At 37.3% G+C, this 25,599-nt stretch overlaps 1 protein-coding gene and 1 long non-coding RNA gene across 3 annotated transcripts in view; one reads left to right on the top strand and one right to left on the bottom strand.

The window, feature by feature from the left end:
* Nucleotides 1-25,599, bottom strand: part of pik3cb (phosphatidylinositol-4,5-bisphosphate 3-kinase, catalytic subunit beta) — a 68,272-nt gene that overhangs the window by 23,945 nt on the left and 18,728 nt on the right. For both annotated transcript variants that reach the window (XM_082180618.1, XM_082180617.1), the window contains exons 3-6: nucleotides 9,400-9,583; nucleotides 6,531-6,759; nucleotides 2,858-3,078; nucleotides 2,579-2,761 (exon numbers count right to left, since the gene is read on the bottom strand). In XM_082180618.1, coding sequence (XP_082036744.1) covers nucleotides 2,579-2,761; nucleotides 2,858-3,078; nucleotides 6,531-6,759; nucleotides 9,400-9,549 — 783 coding nt within the window. In that variant the 5' untranslated portion in view covers nucleotides 9,550-9,583. The remainder of the gene's footprint in view (nucleotides 1-2,578; nucleotides 2,762-2,857; nucleotides 3,079-6,530; nucleotides 6,760-9,399; nucleotides 9,584-25,599) is intronic.
* LOC309506809 lies at nucleotides 7-2,190 on the top strand. Its single transcript, XR_014208929.1, has 2 exons — nucleotides 7-1,731; nucleotides 1,921-2,190. It is a non-coding gene; the product is annotated as an uncharacterized lncRNA (long non-coding RNA).

Below are 25,599 nucleotides of genomic sequence, written 5' to 3'. Positions count from 1 at the left end.
CTACACACACACACAAACAAACATTTAGATTAGTGTTTTCATACAGAAAATATAGATCATACTTCTATCCTACTGAGGCACCAAGTACCTAAAAGAATTCCATGATACTGCCATGTTAATATTCAACAATATTATTGATCTGTCTGCATTGACACCATTATATGAGAACTGAACTGAGCTGGACGATGACATTGCGGTTTTCTCCAGAGCGGCTATATATATATATATATATATATATATATATATATATATATATATATATATATATATATATGAACTAAATAACTTTTTTACAACAAAAATGAACCATCACTGAACTTACTTAAGCTGAACTGTGACACTTATGTTGCATTATTTTCCTGTTATCACTGTAAACCTGCTTTGAAACAATCTGTACTGTAAAAAGCGCTTTATAAATAAAGGTGACTTGACCGAAATAATACTGCTACTTTTTTTGTAAGTTGTAAAATGATTTCTGATAACTGTGTCTGCATGGTTTGAGTTTTTATGTATTTCCTGGAACAACATGGCACTTATGATCTTTAATGGACTGCTGTGACCGATCGCTCATGATGGAACTGAACTATTATGCACACAACATTTAAAGTAAAGCACACACTCTTTTGTTTGATGTCTGAACATGACCTACCAGTTAGACACATTTCACTAGCGGTGTTCTTTTTAATTGTTTTTCCATAGTAAAAAGGCTAATCTACACTGAAGCTCCCTGGGTTCATTTGATGCATGGTGAATTTTATGGAGAACCCAATCCAAGTATAATAATCATTACTTGTGATTACTGACAATGTTTTTAAAGCTCCACTTTATGTAAAGTAATAAAGTTCACACAAATATTTTTTAGCTATATTTTCAGTGAATAGCCAATTATTTAATTATTTTTTATTTATAGCTCCAGAAGGCTTGGAGAATAGCACACTTGTCACCTGGGCTATAGAGTGGTGCAGGTTTGACGTCACTTTGTAGGCCAGCTGGCGGTTCGCATCACACCTAGACAAAAACCCAATACGATTTTTCCATAGGCTTTTGGATTATCGCTTAAAACAAGCTCTGTGATCAACAGAAGTTCATGAGATTTGCACCATCAAGATAATTATCACAGATGAACAATTTTTTGTTTGAAGCCTAAATGCAGTTAGCCTGGTAATACCAAACTCTGCTACTTCGCTTTGCTTCGTAGACAGAGTCTAGAATGGCATAATAGAGAAGTGTTTTCTCTCTCGCGGGGGGGCGCTTGTCTGAAGTTTAAAATCATTGGTTACCCGTAAGCCAATCACATAATGTTTGGTTATGGCGTGTGTTATGCGCATGCTCAGCCGCATCTAACTTCCACTGTAAACACACATATGATGCGAAAACAAAAACCATCGAGCGAAACACCGGAGTGAACATGGCTGTGAACGACTTCTGCAGATTATGTGAAGTAAATCTATGCATCCACGGTACAATCAGCGTCTACGTCACGGCTCTCAGCCCGCCCTCTGTTCGTTGATTGGCCCGGCTGTTTTCAGGCCGGAGGAAAACGGAAAGCTATGACGCTGTCTCAGACTGAGTACAGAAGCGAAATGAAATTGAGCGGAAGTACGAAGTCTGACGTAGTCAGGCTAAAATGCAGTCGCCAGAAGTAAAAAACTAAAGGTAGGCTATAGACGAACTACACCACTGTCCCACAACTTCAACGTCACAATCGTTAAGCTTCCAACAGCTCTTTCAGTTTTTATCTAAAATCAATTTCCCAGAACGTTTGAGTTAGAATAGTTTGTAAGCGGACTAAGTTTACCTGAGAGGCTTCCCCACAGCCTCTTTAGTCCCATTCAGCCACTTGTTAGCAACTGCCTCTTTTAAGACATGTCAGAGCTTTAGAAAAATCACTCGTAGAATAAAACGTGAAAGTGTCTTGAGCTTGTGTTCACCTCAGACCTTATTTCAGCCATTTAACCAAAACCCCAATCAAAAAACCCATTGAGTCCCGTGCTAAAATGCTAACTCCTTTCCGCATTTTGGCCTACAAATTTACCTGCACCACTCTATTGACCCCATTCATTTTGTTAAGGCATGTTAATCTTTGGATTAAATATTACGAGGTAAAACCACTAAACGTCATTTATATAGATCAGTGGGTCAAACACGTGTGTGTACCCTACCCCTAAACTTAATTTTTACTTTTAACAATTTTTTTTTGTTTATTTAGCGATTTGAATTATGATGGCATGTCCTCATAATGTAGGGGGCATGGCCTGAAACCTGAATACACACCACACTATAATTTGGTCCTCAATGTAGGTCAAACCAGTACACACACAATATATATATGTGTGTGTGTGTGTGTGTGTTGGGGGGTAATACAAATCATAGAGGTTTGAAATTGCATGATGATGAATTATCAACTGAATTATCAAAATCATCAAATGAATGAAGAGGAGCAAAATACATGAGATTTTAAACTGCACGTTGCTCTAAAAACGGTATGTAATGTGCTGTACTGTACTTATATTAACAACAATGAACCTTAGAAAATACAGTTTGACCCCTCAAAGCCATTTCTGCCATTGAATCTTACTTTGTACTGATTAAGAGGGTAATCTTCAAACAGGAACTCCAGTTTGCCGCTGACACGCAGCACATAATCACTCCGGGAACCAATGTCTTCCTCTGGGCCATGAGTGGTTTGCCATTTCTTGAGAGCCTGGTCCATTAGTTCAGATACTGAACAATGCAATGACACTTTCAGGCTAGCTGTGTCCTACACAGAGAGAAAGAAATACAAGGATAAGACTGATCATTCATTTCATGGTAGAGACATATGCAACATACCATGTACTAAAATAACACCACACACCTGTGACTGGTCGTAGTGCATGGTAATTTTGATTACGCCCTCATGCTTGTCAATCAAATTCTCCAATAACCCTGTCTCCAGCTGAGGGGAGTAACAGCTCCGAAGCCACTCCCCCCACGACATCATCTGCATTTGGTGCATTTTCTCTTCGCTGATTCGCTTCATTTTGGAGCGAAAGTCCTTCACTTCCTGGTCTTGCAGGGCGTCCAACTCGTGAAGACCTGTGCCATGTGGCATAACGTTCAGTGACTTTACACTCTCACAATTTCAACAACATCCACGGCAGACAATTTGTTTATGCAATGAATAACATAGAATCTGATTTAAAATCATGTGAATCACTCCGTCACAGATACAATGTTGTTTTAACTTTTATGCATATATGATGCTGTGAATTTCTGCTTCAAAAACATGCACACTTTAACACTGGTCCAAAATCAAGCCTTTTTTAAGTTTTATAAAAGAGTAAAAACAATGTGTGATAAGTCAAAGAAACAGTAAACAGTGTGTGTTGCGAGTTGTGAAGCTATGCAACGGTCTGTGTATAGAACACTAGTGCCCAGTTTCACAGACAAGGCTTAGTCTCAGACTAAAGTACATGTTTGAGCTGAAAGTAACTTGCACGGATATATCTTAAAATATGTCAGTGCCATTGTTTTGTCTCAAGATAAGGCATGTTTATAAAAGCCTAATTGAACTATGGCCTAATCCTGGCTTAATCTAAGCCCTGTCTGAAACTGGGCCTAGGCGTATGGACTAATATGTAATTTAATTGAAAAAAAATACAAGATTTATCCTTTTTTGTTTCACTAAAAAAAAAAATCAGCAAAATTAAAGTTTCATTTAAATAACGTTGAAATAATGACAATTTTAATTTCTGACTGAACTACTCCTTTAATGAGTGTCTGTTCCTGTTGAATGACATCAGTGTGTTTTGTCGCGAAACAGAGCTCTGAGGGAAAGGTTTCAAATGGCTTCCAGATAACACACATGATGACATTTAAAGAGCATTAAAAATTCATTTGATCCTCTCCACTAAGAGATATTGCCCATATTGTGTGTGTGTGTGTTTGTTTCAGAGCCAGTGAATGAGTAAGGGAATTAGAGTGTGTGAGTACATAAGCCTCGCGGGCTGTGCCTGGCATCTCATCATAGTCTTATTATGAATAATATGTACATTCACATAAACATACAATCAGCATCACTTTCAAATCTGCCTCTGCTGAGTCTCAAGCACAATTGCTGCCACCAAAAGTGTGTGCCAAAGATTAACAGATACACATTACAAACTTCATACATGTGTGAAACAGAAAATGTGATAATTGAAATAACCTACATATGCTTTTCTCAGTTCACTTCAAGTCTATAATACACTCAGAAATGTATAATCATTGATTATTGATCATTAATCATTAAAGGGGTTATGACATGGATTTTGTATTTTTTTATGTGTTCCTTCAGATTAATAAAGTTTTTTTGGACAAAAAAACCCCCCCAAATATTAATGCGGAAAAACTTATTTTCAACCTTCACTCTGTCAGAAACGATTCGTTTTTTACGGGGCGGTTTACTTTAAGGCTTGTCAGTAAACTCGACTGTTATGATTGGCTAACATCACTGCATAGGAAACAGTATCACCGCACTCTAGCTAGACGTGATCCAGGACACCATTAAACTAAACCATCCACTTGTTTCCAATGCTAGGATCCTTCTGAAGTCTGTACAGAGACGCAAACAAACAGTTTAACTGGAATCGAAGCGAACGTTCTTTCACTCTTCATTTGTCCTGTTATGTTGTCGACAGACTTGAATCTGAACACACATCTGTAAACTGTATCCAGTGTAGACAGCGTCACTGATTATAATGGCTTCTGTTTGTTTTAGACGTGACGCTCACATCCAGTGTAGGCCAAATGTCAGCCGTTAAGCGACTGAACGCCAGTGGGCGGGGCCTATGGTGCGATGATGTATGAGTATCCGTCTGTGTCTAAAGGTGCGTTCCATTCGACAGGGTCCCCTACGCAGTGTTCACTGCCCCCTACTCCCTAAACACGGTCCATCAGTTGAAGTGGGCTTCGCTGACAATAATCGCTCATCTGGAATGCACTGCAACGTCATCAAAGAAAGGCAACAACGGGGTCGCGCAGATTATGATATAACTTAAATAAATATTGACTTTACTTTCAAATTTAAAATCATATAATAGGCCTATATATACAAAACACATTACTTCATCGCATCCTATCTAATAAATAAAAATCGAAGCATTGTATTAGTTTATTAGACTACTTCATGACTAAACATAAGCTGTACTGTAACGGACATTCAATATGAAAATAATTTTTGATTTGGTTATCTATATATAAATGTGCTCTTAATATAATCGTAATAATTGTAGAGGTCTCATCTCGTGCGTTTTCTTTCCCACGCGCAGCTGCATAGCAATTAGCAAACATTCCTGAGGTAAATAAATAAAAAATAAAAAATAATTACTGCGCCTCAGTTGCTTCTCAACACTTTTAATTTGTGTAGATATTCATACAATAGACTATGGAAATGTAACATTCATCACCCCAACCATTCATAAATAGCCTACTCTAGTTTGTATAATAATAACAATATTTATGAATACTCAAATGCATACGTAAAATCAGAGCCGTTAGAAATTTTTATTTAAAATCTCTTCCAACGGCTCTGCTCTATGGTTAGTTCAGACTGGTGATGCGGTGCACAATGACAGTTGGTTTGATTACACATTGATGTATCGATGTTCCCTTATTCCCTGCGCCGTTTGCAGTGCCCTTCGAACTGAACATGTTCGTTCCCTTTGGATTGGAATCTCACTTAAGATGGCGAAATACCCTGTGAAAGTCCACTTCGCAGTCCACTTACGGTCGAATGGAGCGCACCTAAGCTATGAAACCATTAGGATGTTTTAATGGTACAAAGAGCTGATTTGTCAAATCATCAAGGCAAATTTCATGTCTCCCTTTAAATACTGATTATACTACTAGTTCAATTCAAACAATGCCCGACTCTAGTGTTCTCATTTTTATTGCCAATATTTTTTTTAAACAAAGCACATTGATATATATATATATATATATATATATATATATATGTATTACATGTTGTACATAAAAAAACCTAAATATAAAAAATTTGAGGTATTAACACATTTTTTTTTTTAAATCTGTAAGACAAAAGCAAGAGTGTTGTTGTTTCAAGTTGTTGTGCCATAGGTCATCACACAGTCCTGATATTTTGAACAGCTCAATTGTGAGTGTGTAATTTTCAGTTCAAATAATATCAGTTCAGTAAAAAAGTGAATATGAAGTAATGTGCATTTAAGACACAATATTGCTAGTTGCTTGGTCTATTTTTGGTCTGCAAACAATTTTTTCCCTAAAAAACAACTGTTGCATGCCTTTGAGCAAGATTTAGTGATAGTTTATTCCTGAATTAATCACAGTTTTTGACCAAATTGTTTGAGTTGAATGATTCAGTGATCCTCTCATAATAATAATAAAAAAAAAAAAGACATTTGCTTGTTGTTACCCACTGGGGTAACAAATGTAAACTGCAGAAAGGGTCACTGAAAAATCCAAATCTAATGGATATAAGCTAAAAGTATAGCTCTCATTACACATGTGATTAAGTGCATATGTGTCACCTTTGCCAATGAGGACTCCGATCTTAGAGTCGAGTAGGCGTTCTGCACGTCCACAGTTGCGTGTGATCAGTTTGAGGACAGGCAGGAACGGTCGCACGTCGCATAGTCGCCTGCTCTCGTCCTCCAGCTCCTCGTGAACTGCTGCCTGGTTCACACACTCGAACATGTGACCCTCCATCTCCCCCAGCAATGAGAAGAGAGGGTATGTCTGTGCCTCCTTCCATAACAGCTACACAAAAACAGGATGATGACAGTAAATGATACAATCAAAATTGCATGTTAAATATAAATTCTCAATACTAGCTATACTATATAAACCAGGGATCTTCAACTTTAGTGCTGGATGGCCAGTATAGGGTTGGTTATTGTTTGAATAAGATTTTGATTCTGCTTATCGATTCCGAATTTCGATTCCAAAAAGGTTGCTCACATTTAGTCTTATTGCAAAACATTTAATTGTAGCTGAATATAATGAGCAAAATTCAACAGGCTAAATAACACTTATACAAGGAACGCATGCCTGTGGTTTAAAAATACCATAGAAAAACACCTAGCCTAACTAATATAAATGTCAAGCATTATTAAAGACAAGTAAACACTCAGTAATTAAAAAAGAACAAATAAAAAAATTAGCAATCGCAACAAAAGAAACAACTGAACAAATATAAGATTGAAATAAAGTGTTTTAAGATTTTCGGGTACAGAAACTGTAATCAAATGTAAATAACACTGCACTTTATAAATAAAATATACATTACAAATTGCTTTACAGACGTTATTCAGTCAAGAACGAGTGAATTTTCTCGTGCTTGATTGGTTTAAAGTTATATTGAAATGCTCACAAGGAATCTATAAGAGGAATTGAAATTTTAATTTTAAAACAAGTATCCGATTCTTGACCTCAAGTTTTCGATTCCAGAATTGTTTCGATTCCCAACCCTAGTGTAGTACAAATGATATTTGGACGTACTACATCTGCCATGTTGTTACTGTCATGTGACCTACACCGTCAATTGTGTCGCTTCACTGTCATTCATAAATCCTCTCCCATGGCCTTATGGGATGGTAAAGTGTCCATCGAATGCGCACTTCAGAATCTCATGCCTGCTGTTTATCCAACACTATGTATTCGTACATACTGCTCTGTTGCTGTACTGTTTTTCGAATATTACATAGTAGGGAAGTATTCGATTTCGGACTCAGCACATGGTTAGCTTGTTTAGACTTTAGCTAAACAAAGATGGTGCACTCATACTACTATGAATGGGAAAAATGCAGTTTTTTGTCATGATTTGAGTGTTTAGAAACAACATTTATGAGACAATTGCTGTCAGATATCATTGGTGATTTCAAATATGAAATTTTATGGTAAGTTTGGTGAACAGCTTTGAAGAATTTACATTTACATTTATGCATTTGGCAGACGCTTTTATCCAAAGCGACTTACAGTGCACTTATTACAGGGACAATCCCCCTGGAACAACGTGGAGTAAAGTGTCTTGCTCAAGGACACACTGGTGGTGACTGCTGGGATCAAACCAGCAACCTTCAATTTACCAGTTCAGTGGTTTAACCCACTAGACCGCCATCTCCAATTTGATGTTTCAAAGAGATAGGAGTGCATGACTGAAATAGCTGCCAGTTTCAAAGATGGCTGCCGAGAATTATTTGTCTTAAGCCCTATTTAGACGGTAATTGTTTCTCACGTGGACGTCTGTAAAACTAAATTTGCATGGCATCTCAGTGATAAACCCATGCATTCTGATGGCGATTTATTGACGGTGGAGGAGTGAGTTTTGTAATCCCACGAACCCGCTGCTCAAGTGGTCAGTCACATGATTGTCTGCTGTAACTAAAGTGTCATATGCTTGGAATAATACAAATAAATTAATATTTAATTTAATAATAGGAAAATAATGTTCTATTTATTATTTAATTATTTAAATAAAAATATATTTTTTTTAAATAGGAAGCTAGATGCGCGTATGCGGTTTTCATGTCTTGCATTTTATCTCAAAAGGATGTTATTTAAAAAATATGGAAGTAAGCGTAAACAAGTTAATGCAGCCTTTTATTTACAGGTTTGTATTGTTAATGTTGTGTATAATAGCCTACATATTTAAAAATTGTATCATATATTGCTGCCACAATAATGGCCCATTTCAAATGTTTACTTGTTTTTTTTCTCTTTCTCCTTTTTGTTCGCAGAGGTGGAGCGGGGATGAAATAAAAGTGTACATCTTTAAAATGCATGCAAATTACAGTGAAGCACAACAATTATCACACGTACGGTGCTCTGCAGTGATCAAAAGGATTGAAACAATGAATTTTGAAGTGATCTCTTCTTGTAAACTCAGAGATGTGGATTCGGACAGCAATTAAATGGTGTTGGTCAAAAAACAGTAGGTAATTCGGCCAGGGACTTTTACGTGGGTGGTGGGAGAAAAACACTGACATTCTGGATTCGGACGGCAATAAAATCACAGACTAACCCCTTTAAATGTTGAAAATACCTTACGACCGCAAGAGAAACAATTACCGTCCGAATAGGGCTTCAGAGGAACTTTGTCTGAACTAAGCAGGACACTGGCCTCTCAGGACTGAAGCTGAAGTGCTCAGCTATAAACTATCTGAAGTGCCCTTGCATTCTTTCCTGGTAATGGTTAAACTAGAATCTAAAAGGTAAAAATTACATTTTCAGAAGACATGGAAAACTCCACCAGAATGCTTGATTGTTTTGGGTGGTTGCCAGGGGCTGCTTTGCGTTTGCAAAAATATCTTTAATAGTTATCTGAAGCCCAGTTTTCACACCTGAAGTGTTCGTCCAGACTCTGAAAGGGAGAATCTGCTTGTAAAGAAACATACGCACCAGTTTGATGTGTTGGATGGTGCTCTCCCGAGGAACCTCCATCTGGATGTAGATTCCAGTGGGCAACAGGAAGTCCACCATCACCTGGTCGTCTCCATCCAGCCCTGACTCCGCCCACAAGTCCAGCTGATCTGTCTTGGCGGGAGGCATGGCAGAGAGCGCGCTGGAGCCAAACCATGGGAACCTCAACAAAAATCAAAACAAACAAAGGTTAGCTGTAAAATAAAACACAAAGGTAAAGTAAAAAGATGAAAGTAAAAGCAAAATTTCCATTGAAATAAGGTAAACTTGAGGGGGTAAAGAAATGTGTGCACTGTCGTGTCTCATTTTCCTGTGTGGTAGGGAGAAGCAGGGGGGTCATAATCCGGCAGAAGTCTGATTTTGGCACCGCACTGGCCCGTTATTTAAAGTCCCACTGAAGTGCCTCAGAAGCGCAGCTTTGTTTGATGCACTGACGTAATTTCCACTGAAACAGGAAGCTAAGGCGGGACATATTGAATGGCTCCTCCCCCTTTTCAAATAGCCAATATCATTTAGTTTACCTCACAGACTGCAAGTCGTACTTCACAGCGACATGGAAGTGAATCCGAGCGCTGATGATACGTTGGATTCAATAGTAGAGGTGTGAATAAATTCTAGCCGTTTCATTCATAACCAACAAACAGTTGGAAAACGGAATAAAACTCGAACGTTTGAGCAACCGAACACACATCTCCAACCCATATTGCTCTGTGACGTGTCAACGGTCGCTTTGGCCAGGTGTTGTTTATAGCATATGGGGCGGAGCTTTAGATTCTGGAGAGCATTTGATTGGACAGAAGATGTGATGAGAAGCTATAGTCTCCGTGTTCCATTTTAGCGGAAGTGAGAGACTAAGTTTTGAATGCTTGTATCTCCTAAATGCGAATTTTGTCATTGTTTTGGAACACGGCAGCTTATTCATAACCTAAAGGCTAACATTTTCGTCCTAAAAGCTAAAAAAAAACTTACATTTTGATTTCAGAGGGCACTCCAAATTATCCTAGACAGGCTCAGTGGAGTAGAATCGAACGAGTGCCCTCGATAATGTTCATTATCGTTTTGGACACCACTACAAATAACTGTCCCCTCAAATAGTGCACTATATAAGAGTATTTTCATCCACAGCACTAGAAACTACTAGGACTGCTACTAGAGTTTTATGAGAGATGGCCAAAGCATTACTAAGCAGTTGCAAAGGTGTCCTGAATGGATTTTGTATGATATTTTGGTTGCTAGAAATGCCTCTGGTCTCGCCTGTCAGACCCATTTAGAAATGATTTAGAAAAGTAAAAGCACACCTCTCCTCAACAATTTGTGGTGTCATTTTGAGGGGGCTCAAATATGAGCAAATCATTATGAGTTTTCATCTGATGTCACACCCTTATAAGAACAAGTCTTTCCTCTATTGGCTGCCAGTTATTTTTAAGTACTAATATAGTAAGCAGTGATATTAAAAGACCAAATTCAATGTAAACCTTATTGCTGATGCATAGTAAGTACAGGCAAGCAGATGAACCCAGAATATAAAAGCAACGCACAGTTTCTCTAAAGTGTTACATTGAAAACGTTTTTTTTAATTATATGCCACATCCATTTAACGTGTTGCGTTTGTATTCTGGACTCATCTGCTTACCTTTATGCATCATCAATAAGTTTATACTGAATTTGATCTTTTTAATAGTACCACTGTTTTAGCATATTAAGGCACTTCAAGTGTTTTTCACGCTGAGCATTTATAATGTCCCACAGTTTTAGTGATTGAAATACTGCAGCATCTGCTGTATATGGATCGCAAGAGCCCAAAACTTGCATTTTGTCCACATACAATTGTTTTTCTTCTTTTGAGAGGCGATCAAAATATTTGTGGCTTGAAACAGATGGGAAATTGACAGGTCTGTGATGCAGTTCTATGGATGTTTTGCCCTACATGTCTCCACACCAGTCACATGACTGAAAAATATGTGTAGTATATAGTAATACCTAAGCAAACACTTACATAAAACATTTTTGCATGTGAGAAAAAAAGAGAAATGTGATCAACGTGAACATTTCAAATATGGTAAACAGAAGCTCAACCATGCTTGCTCTATGTATGTGCGTTGATCAATGTTTATAAGAGAATAAGAGTCTAATTAAATAAACCGCTCAATTCATTTGGATTACTTTTACAAAGTCTTTATTAGGGGTGTAACAATACCCTCATGTCATGATTCGATACATATCACGATACCGAACTCACGATACGATATTATTGCGATACTTCAAGACATATAGTAAAAGGTTTAAAAAAAAATTGTACTGTTGATTAAAATGCTAAATTTGGTTTTACTTTGTGTGTGTATATATTTTTATATATTCACGATATATTTTTACACCCTTAGGGCCCTTATTTAACGATCTGAAACGCAAGTATCAAACGCGAAACGCAAGTAACTTTGTGGGCGGATCTCGGCACTGTTGCTATTATACCGGCGGGATCAATGACTCTTGCGCCCGACGCAAATCTAAAATGAGTTGGTCTGAAGTAGCTACATTACTCATAGGTGTGGTTTGGGCGTAACCTGAAATAAACCAATCAGAGCATCATCTCACATTCCCTTTAAGAGCAGGCGCACTTGTTCCATAGCGGATTGCTATTATAGCGGCGGATTTGCCAGGCGCGCGCCAGGAGCGGTTCACAGCCGAGGAGACCGACGTTCTCGTCAGGGCTGTAAAACACAGAGAAGTGACATTGTATGGGGATTGGAGAAACCCACCCAAATGAGCTTCGGTTAAACAGGCGTATAATAATTTGGGTAAATGTGTAAGCTAGATTTATGCCTATTTTTTTCACATCTTCAATGATTTCCCTCGTGTGGAATATTTTTTCCTTGTAATTATGTATGGTTTGCAAACAGAGTGCGAATTACCCCACCATAATTGGGGGGTACTGCTCCTTCACTTCTTCTATGACCATCATGGTGCACTACCATATCAATCCCCACCGTGATCGCCAAGTGCAACATGTGTTGTGCAACACACATACAAGGTCTAAACATGCGACAAACTGATAATCAGTAGGCTACAGAATATCTCATTGTTATTATATATCCAAAAGAGAACTGTTTTGATCAACTCCCAAAACTCCCAAACTCAACTCCTTCTTAAGTTAGAAGTTAAGTGCACTGAAATACCATTCTAATTACTAGTAAAGCCTATTGCCTATTTCAGGGTTTTTCCTGGCTCAAAATGAGGCGGAGGTGGTAAAATCATAATACTGTATTTTAATAATAAGATAATTAAATGTGTATTTTTTTGTAGATCATCATGTGATTTTAGCCTGATGTGTTTCCCACTGCATTTTTGTGGGTGGAGCTTGGTATCTCTAGGGGGGTCCGGGGGCATGCCCCCCCGTAAGAAAATTTAGTACATTTTAAAGATAAATTCATTAATCTGGTGCACTTTGAGTCACCCGAATCCACTGTTAAAAATAAATGATCCACCCGCAAACCGCCTATATTTAGATATCTGCATCTGATCATCACATTACAATTATTCAAATTCTTAGTGTTAAGCATGATAATATGGTAACATATCACACTGAAGTAGGCTGATTTAAAATTAACATTTATTTAAAATAAAAGTTCTTCTTTTGGCAAAATTACATTTCCTTAAACAGAGGCTTTACTCCATTCAAACTTAAATTGTCAATGTTTCAATACATCACTGTTTCAATACAAACACTTTATAAAGGGCATTTTCCCCTAATTTTATTAAGTGTATGCTCCATCTTTCATTTCAAATTCTTAAATTTTATAAATATATTCAATTAAAATAATTAGACACTAGGCTGTTACCAATAAAATTAATTAATTTACATTGAAAAATGATAACTGTATTAAATTAGATTATTTTAAATATTTTTGAATATACAAATAAGGAATGTTGAAAAGAATGATACTTTATGAAACTAGCGTTTTGTCATTAAACGTTGACACTTGCTTGAGAAGTTGAAGTCGTTCTCTATCTCCGTTGCTTCTAGCCACGGTGGTTAAAAATGGTACGGTCCACAATAGGGGTGTCTGAAATCGCTTTACATTAAAATGTTCCTACAGTGAAAATAGGAGTTGACTTGTATTGTAACTGTAATAATATTTTTTCACAATATCAGAAAAATTATCTGACCCCCCCAAAACTGATATTTCTGTCCCCTGTAATTCGAACTATGTTTGCAAAAATGAAAACTGCTGTGTCTGTGTAGATGAGAAAAGCAAAGTGTATGCGCGTTGTGCACACGCTACATTATGGCCAAGCATGCGCCCTTAAAATAGCATCTGAACGCTCCAATGATAACGCGCCACTGTCTTTAGACTAGGTTTTTCCTGGTCAGTGGCGGAATTGTTTTCTGAAACTGCAAAATAGCACCAGGGAACGTTTGCACCGGAACACGCCTCTTCTTTTCGCTGAACCGCCCCCGGGAACGCAAGTTCATTCTCTAATTTACTGACGTGCGTCTGTGGAGGGAAAAGTCCGCTGTGCGCGGGTGCAAAATAGGAATGATACATGCGTCGGTGTATAAAGTAAATTGCGCTGGGTGCAAGATAGGGCCCCTAGTCTTTATATTCTTTTTGAAGCTTTCAAAAGTAATGGGAGAATATTAGATTAATTTGTGTTCCCATAAAGTCTTATGGGTTTAGAATTACAGTAAATTATGGCAATTTTCATTTTTGGATGAACTATATCTTGAAAACGAAAAACAAAAACAAAACTACATTGTTACAAAAATAGCACCCTTGTGTGTCTAAAAACAAACACTTGCTATTTTCAGCCAGCATTTTCCCTGAAGAGCATAACAATGAGTCAGTGAACCACATGATGCTGCTCATCTCACCTTACAAACAAACAAACTCAAAACCTCATACTTCATCAAACAGACACCAGACAGGTGCGGAAACTCAGTCACACAATGTCAATCGACGAGACAACGGGGTCGGAGGAGGGGGATGTGGTTCACGGCTAGCTTCCATACAGACTGGTGAGAAATGGCAAGCTATACAAAGACATACCCACATTAGGGGACAGAGGATGTGGTATTTCAAACTGTGAACACAGATTTTCACATACAAGCACACTATTGTTTATTTAGATATACGCAAACCCAAAAGCAACAAGAGTTAATTGCTGTGTCAATGCTGTGTAAGTGCACTTTGTCTGCTTTTAGAGGGGCCACAGTTCACCACATCCATTACAGCTCACATCAAGAGCTTCTAATAACTCTATGCTTCAGGAAGCCCAACCGCAGCTCAATATCACTGACGTTCTCAGACCTCTGACGTCTCCCGGCCGACGCCACCCTTTCTTAAGAGCTACTGTGCTCTGAGGTTAACCCTTCACGTAAGTTTTTCCTTTAAGAGCACTTTATGAACTAGTGCTTTGTTGGACTGTGATCAAGTTCACATAAAGCTTTCCAGCACTCTTAAAGAGCCAGTGATCAAGCAGGAGAACAGAAGGACTAAACGTGTGCTTTTCTTTGTGAAAACGCTTGCAAACAGCAGGAATCAGCATCCAAGACTGATTGGTCATATGACAAACAGGAAAATAAAATAATGGTAATGAAAATTAAAATTGAAATAATAAATGAATACATAAGACTGTCCCATTAATTTGAACAACTCCTATGGGTTGCGTTTAGTATCAACGTGAAATAATAATTATTGTAGGCCATTTCCTCACACAGGCCTAAAAATGAATATTTTGGGATATTTGATTATCAATTAGGTAAACCTCAGTATTTGAGTCAATAAAAACCAAGAGAGCTTACATATTTCATATTTAATTCGAGAGCTTACATATAACAGAGCTCCTGAGAAACAGTTAAATAGCAGAATCGCTAGTCGCCGATTCAGATAACATAAAATTGTTAAAAAAAAATCTTGAATGTGAAAAGGAGCTTTGCGTAAGTCACTCGACTGCAGATAAATTTATCTTAACTTTAACCAGTTCAGCCAGATTTATGAGCAAACAACCCCTAAGAGACGTTTTAAAAACACTTATCATAAGTTACCAGACTTTATGACATAAGTTAACAGTTTGATTCAACAAATCTGCATGTCTCAGTGAATCAATCATATTTCATTTTTCAACAAAGCCGATAGGCTGCGGTTTTGACATTTAATGGTTATCATAATTTTATTATGATATTATTATCTTGTTTATATTATTTGTGAGCTGTGTGCCATAAATCTTTTGGTATTGCAATTAAACTTATATTTCAGTCATACTAAAAACTGTGCTCTACTAAAAGATAACAAATGTGTGTGTGTGTGTGTGTGTGTGTGTGTGTGTCACTCACTGAACAGGGTAGACGCAGAGAGAGGTGTGACAGCAGTGGGAAAGCAAGACACTGGCAGGACAGTACTGGTGGAAAAAAGTAGGAAAGAAACTGTTTCCTTTTTTAAAAAAATAAAAAAACGCTAAAGTGGTCTGATAAGTCGCTTAATCTAGCGACAAAGTTGCTAAGTTGGCAACACTGGTACCGACCGTTACTTGAAGTACTGATACGTTTGACAACCCTAACAGAGAGAACACAAAGTATTAAAGTACAGACTCTGTGAACACCATCTTAGACAGAGGAAGACATAAAAACACACAGTTACGGAGAGAGGAGAGGATTTGCAGTCACTGCACATCAGGGCAGGTTGAAACACTTTCTTCTTCACTGCTCAAAATACTCCTTTAAAAAATAAATAATGTAATTGAATGAAAGAGAACTTTTAAATATTTTTGAAGGAGCCACATCCTCATGGTTGCCCTGCATTTACACAACTGCCACAAACTAAGAGATATTAAGTGAACACGTGTACTATTGAGGATGGGCACGAGTACCTGAGTACTTAAGCACTCGCACATGACGGATGAAAACACTGAACGTGTGTGTTTAAAATTGACTGGTTATGGTGGTATTTTGCGCGGCATCTTGAGGTCTGATAAGTTAGCTTTGCGAGAGCATGTCCAGACCGGAGAACTGAGAGAAACATAGACTCAAAGAGTGATCGTTTCTGCGCGTCTCTAATACTAGAGTATTTATAATACCCAGTACTCTAATACTTGGTATTTCCCATTTTCCCATTCCCAGTGATGTAATGGCAAATTAGCGTTCCATAGGATTCAGTGTGGTCCACGAGTAGTGGCATTTCTCAAGAACAACAGCCACAATCCATAATTTTCCTGTTATCACTATAAAGCTGCCTTGAAACAATCTATACTGTATAAAGTGCTGTATAAATAAAGGTGAATTGGCTAGTGATAGTCTTCGACGGGCTGTGTTTCAGCGTAGAAACTTTCCTTTGGTACAGAGCATCTTTTCTTGCAGTGACAGTTTTGCGTGATGGGACGTTATACTGTGATATATGTGTGATGGTAAAATGTTATATCCGTCTGACTTGTCTGACTGCTGGGCGCTGCTCTATTCCCTAGGATAGACTCAGCTCTCACTCGAGCACGTAGACCGACTCATCCATCTTTTTGAATACAATTTTTTGTTTTATCAGTCTTAGTTTAAAATGTTTTTGTTTTGAGTTTTAGCAGCCATGTAGTTAAATCATCTCTGCTCTTTTTTAAATGTACCTTTAAAGGTTTGGTTGAACCTTTACAACCTTTAAGAAAAAAAGACTATTTGTTTTGTTTCAAATGCACCGTTAAAAATTGATACAGCTAAATATTAGCTGCCATTTTTAATTGAAAATTACAGATGAGTAAAGTAGCCGGAAAGCAGAATATTATAACATATATAATAAAACGGCACTGCCTCTATTTGTACTTATAATAACGAACACAGAATTAAAGCTTTGGATTACAGAAAAAAACGTTTTTGGAAAGACAAAATTAAACTGTCATTTTATCCTTTATCTTTTTTCCTTGCCCTTAAAATGTCATGAATCATCCATCAATAATGTGTTCTTCAGTAATTTAAGTTCGTCTACTCTGACTAAAATGGTGTAAATTTATTCAATATAAAATAACATTTCAGTCGAGTTAATCCAAAAGATTTCTATAAAAAAAAAAAAAACGGTTACACTTTTTTTTTAAAGGTGTCATTGTTACAGTGTAATTATATATTTAAGTACTGAGTAATATTAATTAACTACATGTACTTACTATAGGGTTAGGGTAGGATTATGAATTTGGTTTAGGGTTAGTTACATGTAATTATGCATAATTTACTATGATAAGTACATGTAACAAGGACACTGAAAAAGTGTTACCAAAAACATTACTATTGTAATCGAATGTTGTGAATTCTTTGATCTTTAGTTGCCTGTGTTTTAAAGAGTGTGGCTATGGGACTTTTTGTCGATTACAGTTTTTTCCAATTGCTAACACACAATTTCGCAAACTAGGCTGGTTTTATCAAAATACTTAACACAATTCACAAAACCACACGCCCAAACTGCAAAATACCTAATATAGCCTGCAAAATGAAGCACTGCAACCAAAATGTCAAAATCAAACTTTTGCACGAAATGGCACACACTTCATTCATATTACCAGATTTTTGTCTAACCAACTACACACTGTTGGGCATAATGAAAAGCACTGCTTTGCCATAATACTAAAATAGTTCAAATTGTAGGAAATTCTTCAGATTGTTCACATGCACAGAAATATTTGCAGATACACACACACACACACGCTGTTGAAACATTATTTTTTTTATTTTTCACCAAACAAGTCAGTGCAACATATGCACAGCAGATATATTTACATTGGACTGAACAAAAATATGCTCACAAAAAAAACAACAACAAAAAAAAACAGTAAACTAAAAATTTTTGAAGTGTTAACAATTAACCATTGAGGTGTTTGGTCAGGTGGCACATGTATTGGCCAATTAGCTCATGTGTGTCATTTTGAATGGCAGTGTTTTGAAATGGCAAACATGTGACTTTATGTCAGATTGTTGTGTCTTATGCAGAGAACCGTGTTCAGTGCATATAAAAAGTGCCATTTTGAATTGCAAAATGTGTGTAAAGCAGAAAATGTAGACATTTATACTTTTGGAGGTTTTGCTCTCTGTGTGTCAGTTGAAATAATTGTGCTGTGCATGTCATTTTAGTATGTTAGCAATTGGAAAAAAACTGTAATCTGTTTTTGATAGAGATGAGGGACATTAAACAAAGGGAACCGTAAAGGGTTTTAAGGTAAAAGAGCGTAAGGTTTTACTATTGATTGATATTTTAACACAAACAAAAAAGGAAGTTCTTCTCACTCCCTATTATACTCGCTCCCACACACACACACACACACACACACACACACACACACACACACACACACACACACACACACACACACACACACGTGTGTCTCTCTCAAAAGCACCATGACTAATGGAAGACCTTATGACCCAGCCACGCGCAAATGCTAAAAAAAAAATCTGCAGAAGTGACTGAGTTAACACCCACCCTGCACACAGAGCACATAAAGCAGATCAAAGATGCAGTATACAACAAAAGACTGAGGGCCCGAATGTGCAGCAAACACGTTGAAAAAGCCCTGACTCTTCATTCCCGTACAGAGACAAGGGCAACACTGATTCCAGGAGATTTCCGGACAGTGATGCCGTAACTGTGGTCACAGTTCCGCTGATTAATCTTATTTGGATGGATTGAAAAGCCCATGATCCTGTATCCTTACTAAAGAAATGTCACATGATTAGTTAATTTGAGGATTCAACATCTGTAGACCTGAAGTGTGGTCTTGTTGTTTTAAAATAACTTGGTAAAGAGTGTTTTATGAACCTTTTCAGTGACTGTATAAGTTTCTTTTCTCCCTCTTATGCTTTTATAGAATCAAAGCAACATGAAAAACAAAACTTTATTTTCTATATATATATATATATATAATACAGTATATTCTGCAAAATGAAGCACTATATATATATATATATATATATATATATATATATAAATATATATATATATATTTTTTTTATGAACACTTTGTGTTTTTTAATAGTACATCTATTGTTTTATCATTTAAAGACAAAAAACATCTGCAAACTTGCAGTTTAAGCATTGCATTTCACATAGAGCATTCTATGTGAACTGCAATGCTTAAAGTGCAAGTTTGCAGATTTTTTAAAGTTTGCTAAGAGGTGTTTCCTACTCAAGTTCTCTGGTCAAGCTTATCCAATAGAAACAGACTGGGCGTGCCCATGCCCAGTGCATTGTGGGTGTTGAAGTTTTCCTACCTATTAGGCAAAAGGGAAGAGACCAGGACCAATTTCTTTTTGTTTTTATACCGCATAGGCAGCCACGTTTTATTGAAAGCTCATTGACATTTTGTCCTGCCCAGCCCTCGACAATTTGCTGCAAATTGGAGAAACAAACCTCTAAAAAGATTTTTTCTGTTCTTATACCGAACAGTCTTGCCTCCCTGACTTCTGAAATGACTACTAGACGCCTGACTTTAGCATCCAAATACTTTTTTGGGGCTACTGTATCAATGAATGTAATGTCACTGTGTCAATTTTAGTGAGAGTGAAGGATGGTAAAGGCACCAAATACACAGTGCTGCAATCATTTGCCAGATACAACGAGTGAGAAAAAGACCGTAGCGTGAGAAAGCCTGAAAGAGAAAGAGAGATGGGGGTGGGGGGTCATTAAGCTGTAAAAGTTCTCAGAAGGATATTGGATTTAGAGCTCTCTCCATCTCTATCTCTATCTCTAGCAGCACTAATCAAGACTCCCATTATGGCATCAGCTGGTCAACAAATTGTAAAGTCATAAAGTGTTCTTTATTAATTTATATTAATGCACGTCAGCACCAGGGCCGCATTAACAATAGGGCTAGGAAGGGGCCCGTGATTGGCTGGGAAGTAGATTGACTGGCGATCGGGAGCACCTGAACTTTTCCTGGTGGGCCAATCGCCAAAACCCCTCCACACCCCAACACATTAAGCGCAGTTATTTAGTGGAGCACCTGGGAAACAGAGAGCAAAAGCCAAACGATGAAGCCGCTACCTGATTAAACCGCATTAATCCAGCAGTCGCAGGACGGATTCCAGACGACCCGTTTTGGCGGTTCAGAGTCGAGTCTTTCTTTTGGGAGACAATAACTTTATCTATCGTGCACTTCACAGACTTTTACATTCACAGACAGCTATATTACACACTGAGTGAAAGGTAATATAAAAAAAAAAAAGCATAATAGGGGCACTTTAAAGGCTCTGTGGTGAACCTGAACCCAGTTTGAATAGCTCCCATGTACACTCAAGTGTCAAGGTTAACTGTAGACAACAGTAATTACAAGCTCTTCACACACACAGCGCCACCACTATAAAAAAGACCATGCAGTTACTAAAGCTGTGTGACATTATGGCATTTACTGTTAATCTTACTATTATTAGCCTTATATTAAATCATGGGTAATATAATGACAAACAAGGTTGTTTTATAGTGTTTAAGATGTTTTCATTGCAAATATCTTATTATTAAATATCTTATCTTATTTTTATTATCTATATTATTGTTGCTGTTATTATAGAAACCATAAATCCATGGTAATGAGGAGCTTGGCTTTCGCCCATCTTGATCTTACAGTTAAACTCTGGATTCTATACAAGAATTATGGTCATTATTCAGGACCTACTGTACATTCAGTTCTAATAACTGCAAAATATTAATTCAATAATTAAGAGCCTTGCAATATAATGCAATATTAATACTGTTTAACACATTTGCAGTAAATTCAAAAATTATCCATTATTACTTATTACTACTATCTTTTATTTAATCATTAATTTATTTAATGAATTTGGCTGAATTTGAGCCCCAGTCCAGCCCGGATGATTCCCCTCTTCTACAGCCAGAAAGAAGACCTTCTAATGATACAACTGTTTAAAGCAAACTCCTAAGGCAGTCGTATGAACAAAAGTTGTTGCTGTTTCTGGAAACCTGTTTACTTTGACCTCATATCTGGTGTCAATGCATCTATGCTTTTAAAAGTGTTGCTGCTTAAAATATTTTTATATTTTCTATAGAGATACGTTGCATCTCTGCGTATTAAAGTCCCCCTGTGATGAAAATCAAGCTTTTAAATGTTGTTTATATGTCTATGTGGTGTTTTTAATATGCTTTAAGACAAACCATGTGCAAATTCATAAGTCAACACCATTGCTGAGTATTTTCTCCTTAACTGCAGTGAACCAAAGACAGTCTCAAAAACACGGTTTGAAATCGCTGGTGTTTCTGACGTCACAAACTACCTTGTAACCAATCACGTCAGCGAGTGGATCTCTGAGCTGGTGTGAGTGAGTGGAGGCGGGGCTCATTTACATATTCATAGAACCGTGTATACTAAGTGAGGTAAGGGTGTAGTTACATTCAAGCTATTTTAAGCCATGAATAATTTTTTTCAAGGAAAAAAACTTTAAATATGTAATTTTGGTGATCAAAGATGAGTTTTTTTTAAATATCATTATTTTAAATACTAATTATTCCTGCAGTAGAAAATGTTGTGGAAAGAAGATGGGCTACTATGAAGGGGCCCTTGGGTTCGCTACGGCCCCAGGGCCCTGTGTGTTCTTAATGCGGGCCTGGTCAGCACATGATCATTCACGTGGATCTGCAGAATTTGTATGTTTGAGTGAAGATGGGCAAAAAAGGGAAGAGAAAACACAGACAAAGAAGAAGAAAGATATATTGATCATTATCATGAATGCTTGATTTGAGAAATTATTTTATTATGCGAGAAGAAAGAGCACAAAGTGATATGAAACACATGAAACTAGCACAGTTAAAGAAAACCAGTTGCCTGAATCAATGGCCTATTATCTGTGTCGGTCATTATATAAAAATGTTTGACCACAGAATGCAGCAATAGACCAATCAGCATCCAGTATACCAGAGAGTCATGTCAAATTATTTACAGCAGCACAAAAACAAGCCCAACAATCTGCAACTATCAGGGTCCAAGCGGAAATTATTTAAAGATAAACTCACAAGGATATTAACCAGTTAAAACTGGTCATCGTTTTACCAGTATTCCTGGTACTTTTTTTTCACGCACAATACATCAATTTAGTGCAGTCGCACAAGCAGTACAAGCATACAATAATGTACGGTAATGTTGGTAAGTTAATATATCAGGCGGAAAAGTGTCTTAAAAAAATTATAATTGATATGCTGGGAAAAACAACAACAACACAAGCTTAGGCTTAAAACATGAGAGAATGAGCCAAGGAATCTGGGGACATAACAATATGAAACATCACCAAATACCACCATTTTGTTCTTGGGCCACTAATAAAAGGGGAAAAAAAATCTACCAAAAACAGCACTTTGTGCATGAACCCATTACTATATTCCTGACAAAAACAGAGTTCCCAGCATTTTTAAAACATGCTTTCAGACACCACCACCAAGCCATTACTGAATTAGTAACACAATGCATCTAGAACTTTACCTCAAGTTTTTCTGTTGTAAATGACTGTTATTTCACCATGTCAAGAGTAGGAAATCAAGCAGAATATCAGTTATGTGACACTTCCTCTATTTCAGATGCACTGTGACGCACTGTGAGGCAATATAAACCCTCCCATGTTGTCATGTTGTGAAAATGAATTGCTTCTTTGAGGGAGAGAGAGAATACACTTGCGTTAGTTTCTTTACCACAGAGGAACAAAAGACCTCTGTAATAAAAAAGCATGGTTGGGCGCACTATGCCCCACTATGTCCCCCCCCCCCACACCCCACACACCACACACCCCACACACACACTCACTCTGGTGGGTTCAACAGAGGTCACAGAAAGACTTTTTTTTTCCACACATTCACAAAAAAACAAATACATGAATTTCGCACTCTCATAGGCAAACAGGAAAACCACATGCAAATGTCCCTCGGATTCCAAAGAGCAGGAACTATTATTAGGCTAAGTCCACACATTCCTCCTCCTATCATTCAATCATTCACAAAAAAAGACACATTACTTTAATTACATTATAGTCCTGGAATCTCTTTCAGTTGAATTGCACAGCCATGTAATACTGCTAAATTTAACCAATTAAAAAAAACAAGATATTACTTGACACTGGCATTAGGAATAATTTATTTTATGTAGTGAATGTAGCATTAACCTTTATGTCAACTACTCTTCAGCACAGTGGTAACCACAAAAACTTTTAAATGTCAAACATAACTGTATTAAACACTAACAGGTCTTTTGCTTCACTAAAAATAAATACATAAGATAACACTTAATTTCACTTGATTCACCTTATTCAGTCCTATCATGCAAAGGATGCTGGGAACTAGTAATCCACTGCCCAGTTTCCAAAGTTTTCACGACAATGTCATTCAAGTTGACACAACTTAATTTTTTACCAAAAAATCAATTAATGTACAAATTGTAGTTAAATTATACACAATATTAGGTTAACGTAATAAGCAACAATATGTCAACAGAACTCAAATCTTTTGAAAGTGCCACAGTGGGAACATGTTTCAAAAAGTCAACTTACTAACTCACTAAGAATTGTATTTGTACATAAAACTGTGATAGAAAAAAAGTATTTCAACCAGTTTGCCCTTTTATTACTCTTTTGTTGTGAATGTTCCAGCAATTACTGTGACCTTCATTTTGCTGTGCATACATGACCTTTTGCACAACGCAAAAATATACAAAGTAATCGACAAGCACTGCTTCCCTTTTTTAGTTCTACAGTCAAAAAAAGAAAAGAAAAAAAAAGCACTTAAGGCTTGGTTTTTGCTGAGACACACCACTATCCCCACAGTAAACAGCTCTCAGATGAGGGGTTAATCAGCTATCTGTCTAACTCACTTACAATTAAACCCACATCCTATGTAAATGCTAGCATACACGTACCACTAACTATAGTGTTTAAAAAGTGTCTAAAACATACCCCATTTAAAACAGTCTGTAACGTTGAACTGCTGTAAATATTCTAATAATAATAATTTTAAGATGCAAGATCAACGCCAGTCAAGCATCATATACTGCAATATCTAATTATGATTTAACAGGGATGTTATTGACACATACAGTAAATTGACAGCTTTAGACATAATCTCCTCCCACAAGCAAAAAGATCAAAATGGTCAGACATTAAATACATAATAAAAAAAAAATCAACAAAAGGCACATTCCGTTTGTTGCTGTTTGTCTTAGTTCTGAAAAGTTATATAAAAAAAAGTTTTTAAAAAAAGGTACTTTCCAAAAACAACAACTGAATAAAACTACGACTTGATTATCCTCAGTTTACTCTCAGCATATCTCCAGTCCGTGCCATCTGCGAGGAGGACACCTCACTTCTGTTATCAGAGGCCCAGAGTTACGTAAGTAACCAAACATTTTCTTTCTAACATCCTTTCTGTCTCTCGCCATGAGATATGAACAACTGCCATATTGCAGATATGCTGTCTGGGGCAGACATGCCAAGTAACAAGCTATGATTGCCCCTAGGGTTAGCTTCCGTGGAAATGGTGTGATAAAACCTTGCGTAATTTTTGTGTGTGTACTTGCAAATTTACTGAGCAAACTTGCACCTCATATTCTGTCCTACTCTCCCCAAGGACCATAGGAGTTTTAGTACAATTACTCCTGAAGAAACATTCCCCACTGACAACCGAAAATAATGCAAAGTAGACACTTAAACTCTACAGGACATTGGGTCCCCAGCAGCAAGATTGAAGACCTACGACTTAATATAAAAGCTTCAACTAAGCGATGAGACATTCTGGTTTTAGCCCTCAACCTAGTTGCACAAGTAGACCAGAAAAAAGTTACTTGCGCAACTAGGTGGAGGGCTAAAGCACTTTTAGCTAGGTCGAGGGCTAAACTTTTTCCCTCTTCTTGAACTGACCTCCTTGGGTGACATCGGAGGAACTTTACTCCATTGAAACTGTGTGGCATATAAACTGAACGGGTCTAGTTTAGACCACTGAGCAGCTGCGACTCTCTTGTTTAATCCTAGAAAAGAGAAAGGGGTGCTTGTCCCACAGGGTGTGGAATAGATAACCTGCAGTGCTGGCATTTTACACTTTTATTTCACCCGCCTCCTTTCTGACCTTTAGGAGTTAGCAGGATGTTGTTTAGCCAAAAAAACTTGCTGTCCCATTGACTCAGAAGTCTCAGGCAGTGAAGTCACGCTCACAGGCTGCTGGGGTAAAGGATGTG

Source organism: Leuciscus leuciscus (genome assembly GCF_965113295.1).
Source record: "Leuciscus leuciscus genome assembly, chromosome: 9".
NCBI classification, from domain to species: domain Eukaryota; kingdom Metazoa; phylum Chordata; class Actinopteri; order Cypriniformes; family Leuciscidae; genus Leuciscus; species Leuciscus leuciscus.
Note: the sequence above shows the minus strand (reverse complement) of the source record. Positions and strands in the feature narration are given on the sequence as shown.